The 2,243-nt window shown below is 59.1% G+C and overlaps 1 protein-coding gene across 3 annotated transcripts in view; it reads left to right on the top strand.

The window, feature by feature from the left end:
• LOC113203451 (progestin and adipoQ receptor family member 3) overlaps positions 1 to 2,243 on the top strand; it is a 15,888-nt gene extending 13,645 nt beyond the window's left edge. For 2 of the 3 annotated variants that reach the window (XM_052266614.1, XM_052266613.1), the window contains 3 exons: positions 1,003 to 1,238; positions 1,353 to 1,662; positions 2,024 to 2,242. In XM_052266614.1, coding sequence (XP_052122574.1) covers positions 1,015 to 1,238; positions 1,353 to 1,662; positions 2,024 to 2,227 — 738 coding nt within the window. In that variant the 5' untranslated portion in view covers positions 1,003 to 1,014 and the 3' untranslated portion in view covers positions 2,228 to 2,242. Of the gene's footprint in view, positions 1 to 1,002; positions 1,239 to 1,352; positions 1,663 to 2,023 lie in introns of all 3 variants that reach the window. The other variant, XM_052266612.1, reaches the window with a different exon arrangement.

The following is a 2,243-nucleotide window of genomic DNA, read 5'->3' as shown; positions in this document are numbered from 1 at the left end:
CCCGTCCTGCGGGCGCTCCGGTAGGCACTCCCGTAGCACAGCCCTGCTCGGCGGGATTGCCTATGCCCGTCCTGCGGGCGCTCCGGTAGGCACTCACGTAGCACAGCCCTGCTCGGCGGGATTGCCTATGACCGTCCTGCAGGCGCTCGAGCCGAAGCCCTCGCAGCTGGTTTGTTCTCCCTGCCCACCCCGCACCGCCGCCCCGCACCGCCCGGACGGCTCTCTCCAGGGCGCAGAGTCGCGGCGCGGCCGGTCGGGTGGTGAGTTTGCAAGGTCTGTTTGGCTTACTGCAGCCGGTGGTTGTGTCGAAGCGGCGGCCCCTGCTGGCCGGAGCTGCAAGTCAGCACTTTTACCTCCAAGACGACGAGGCGGCCGCGGCTCGCCACGCTCGTGCCGCGGCCAGGCCATCGCAGCTGCATTATCGTTCTCTCTCTCGGGGCGGTTAGGCGGTCGCGGGCCTGCGCCGGCGGCGTGCTAATCTGTCGCGGGGCCCGGAGTGACGACCACCGAATGGCGACTTCGGTGAGCAACAGGCAAAATGGGGGGGGGGGGGGGGGTAATGCTCTGCGGGGCAAACGGCGGAGGCGGTGGCTCAATGCATATTGCATGAGTGTGGGCGAGGAGAGGAGCAGGAGCACGTGCACCTCCACGACGTCCCGCCGCCCGCGGCCCCGCGTCACGGAGGCACCTTGACGTCAACCCGCGGCTACGCACGGCCGGAACGTCAAAGCGCCTCGGTTATCATCAGCTGGTGGTTTCTACCTTTGTTTTTATTAGACGGAGGGTAGACAGATTGTGTATCTGTTTTTGTTGATGTGGGGCTGTCGCTGTGAAAGATTTCCATGCACGCCTGAAGTAGAGCAAGGCGATGACGACCGACTTGGGGTGTCCCTAATGTGCAGTGCAGTGTGTAGTACCGCCCCCATTTTCGCGTCAACGTGTGAGCTGATTTGCGACGTCGTGCCCCTTTTCTGACCACCGCCTATGTTTTCTTGCACACAGGAGAGCCGTCTCATGGACTGCAACGGCAACCCGCAGCCCGACGAGGAGAAGCGCTGCCCCAGCCCCGACAGCCCCGACAGCGAGCCGGCCACCCCCGCGCGCTGCGGGCCCTACTGCGACGGCAAGGGCCGCCCGCTCCTGCTCTCCTTCCGCGATGCGCCGCCCTACCTGCAGTTCAACCCCTTCATCGAGTCCGGCTACCGGGGCTACCTGTCCACCAAGATGTGCATCGAGAGGTGAGCACGCCACTTTGTCTCTGTCTCTGTCTCTGTCTCTGTCTCTGCCTAAGTCTGAGTCCCTGTCTTTGTCTCTGCCTCTGCCTGCTTGACGTGACAAACCTTTTGTTGCAGCATATTCTGGTGGACTAACGAGACCATCAACATCTGGAGCCACATCTTCGGCTGGATGCTGTTCCTGGGGCTCACGCTCTACGACATGCTGCTGCTCAACATCCACGCCTCCACCATCGACAAGGTGATCGTGGGCGGGCTGCTCGTCTGCTTCCAGGCGTGCATGATCCTCTCCTCGCTGTACCACACCTTCTCCTGCAAGTCGGAGCAGGTCTACGACTGCTTCCTCACCTACGACCTGTTCGGCATCTCCCTCAGCCTGCTCGCCATCTACATGTCCGGCATCTACTACGCCTTCTGGTGCCACAGGGTGAGTGTCCCACCGAGCACGGAGAAAAAAAACAAGGGGTACTTCACAAAGAAAATCAACGTGCACCCTAAATTATTTTAGAAAAAAAATCAGAAGAAGGCAGAAAAAAATCAGACAACGTCAGGAAAAATCAGAAAACGTCAGGAAAAATCAGAAAACGTCAGGAAAAATCAGGAAAAATCAGTAAACGTCAGGAAAAATCAGAAAACGTCAGGAAAAATCAATAAAATATCAATTCAAAAATAAGTTTTTTCATAATTCAAGAAAAACAGAAATATCGGTGTGCGTTTGAACCAATAGTGAAGTACCCCGAGCTCTCCTCCACCGACGCGCACTACAGCAGTTGACGTTTGACCCGCAGACCTGGCAGACGTTCTACCTGACCTCGGTCGGGCTCATCTTCGGCCTGGCGATGATGCTGCACGTACCGCGCATCGGCGCCTCCTCCAACATGAAGCTCTTCACGTTCGTGGGCTGGGCGGCGTACGGCGTGGTGCCCACCTTCCACTGGACCATCGTCATGGGCGGCATGGACAACCCCATGGTCCAGGTGAGCCTTGCGTAGGGTTGGCGACTTGCAC

This window comes from Frankliniella occidentalis, unplaced genomic scaffold (assembly GCF_000697945.3).
Source record: "Frankliniella occidentalis isolate FOCC.00 unplaced genomic scaffold, Focc_3.1 Scaffold41, whole genome shotgun sequence".
Lineage (NCBI taxonomy): Eukaryota > Metazoa > Arthropoda > Insecta > Thysanoptera > Thripidae > Frankliniella > Frankliniella occidentalis.
Note: the sequence above shows the minus strand (reverse complement) of the source record. Positions and strands in the feature narration are given on the sequence as shown.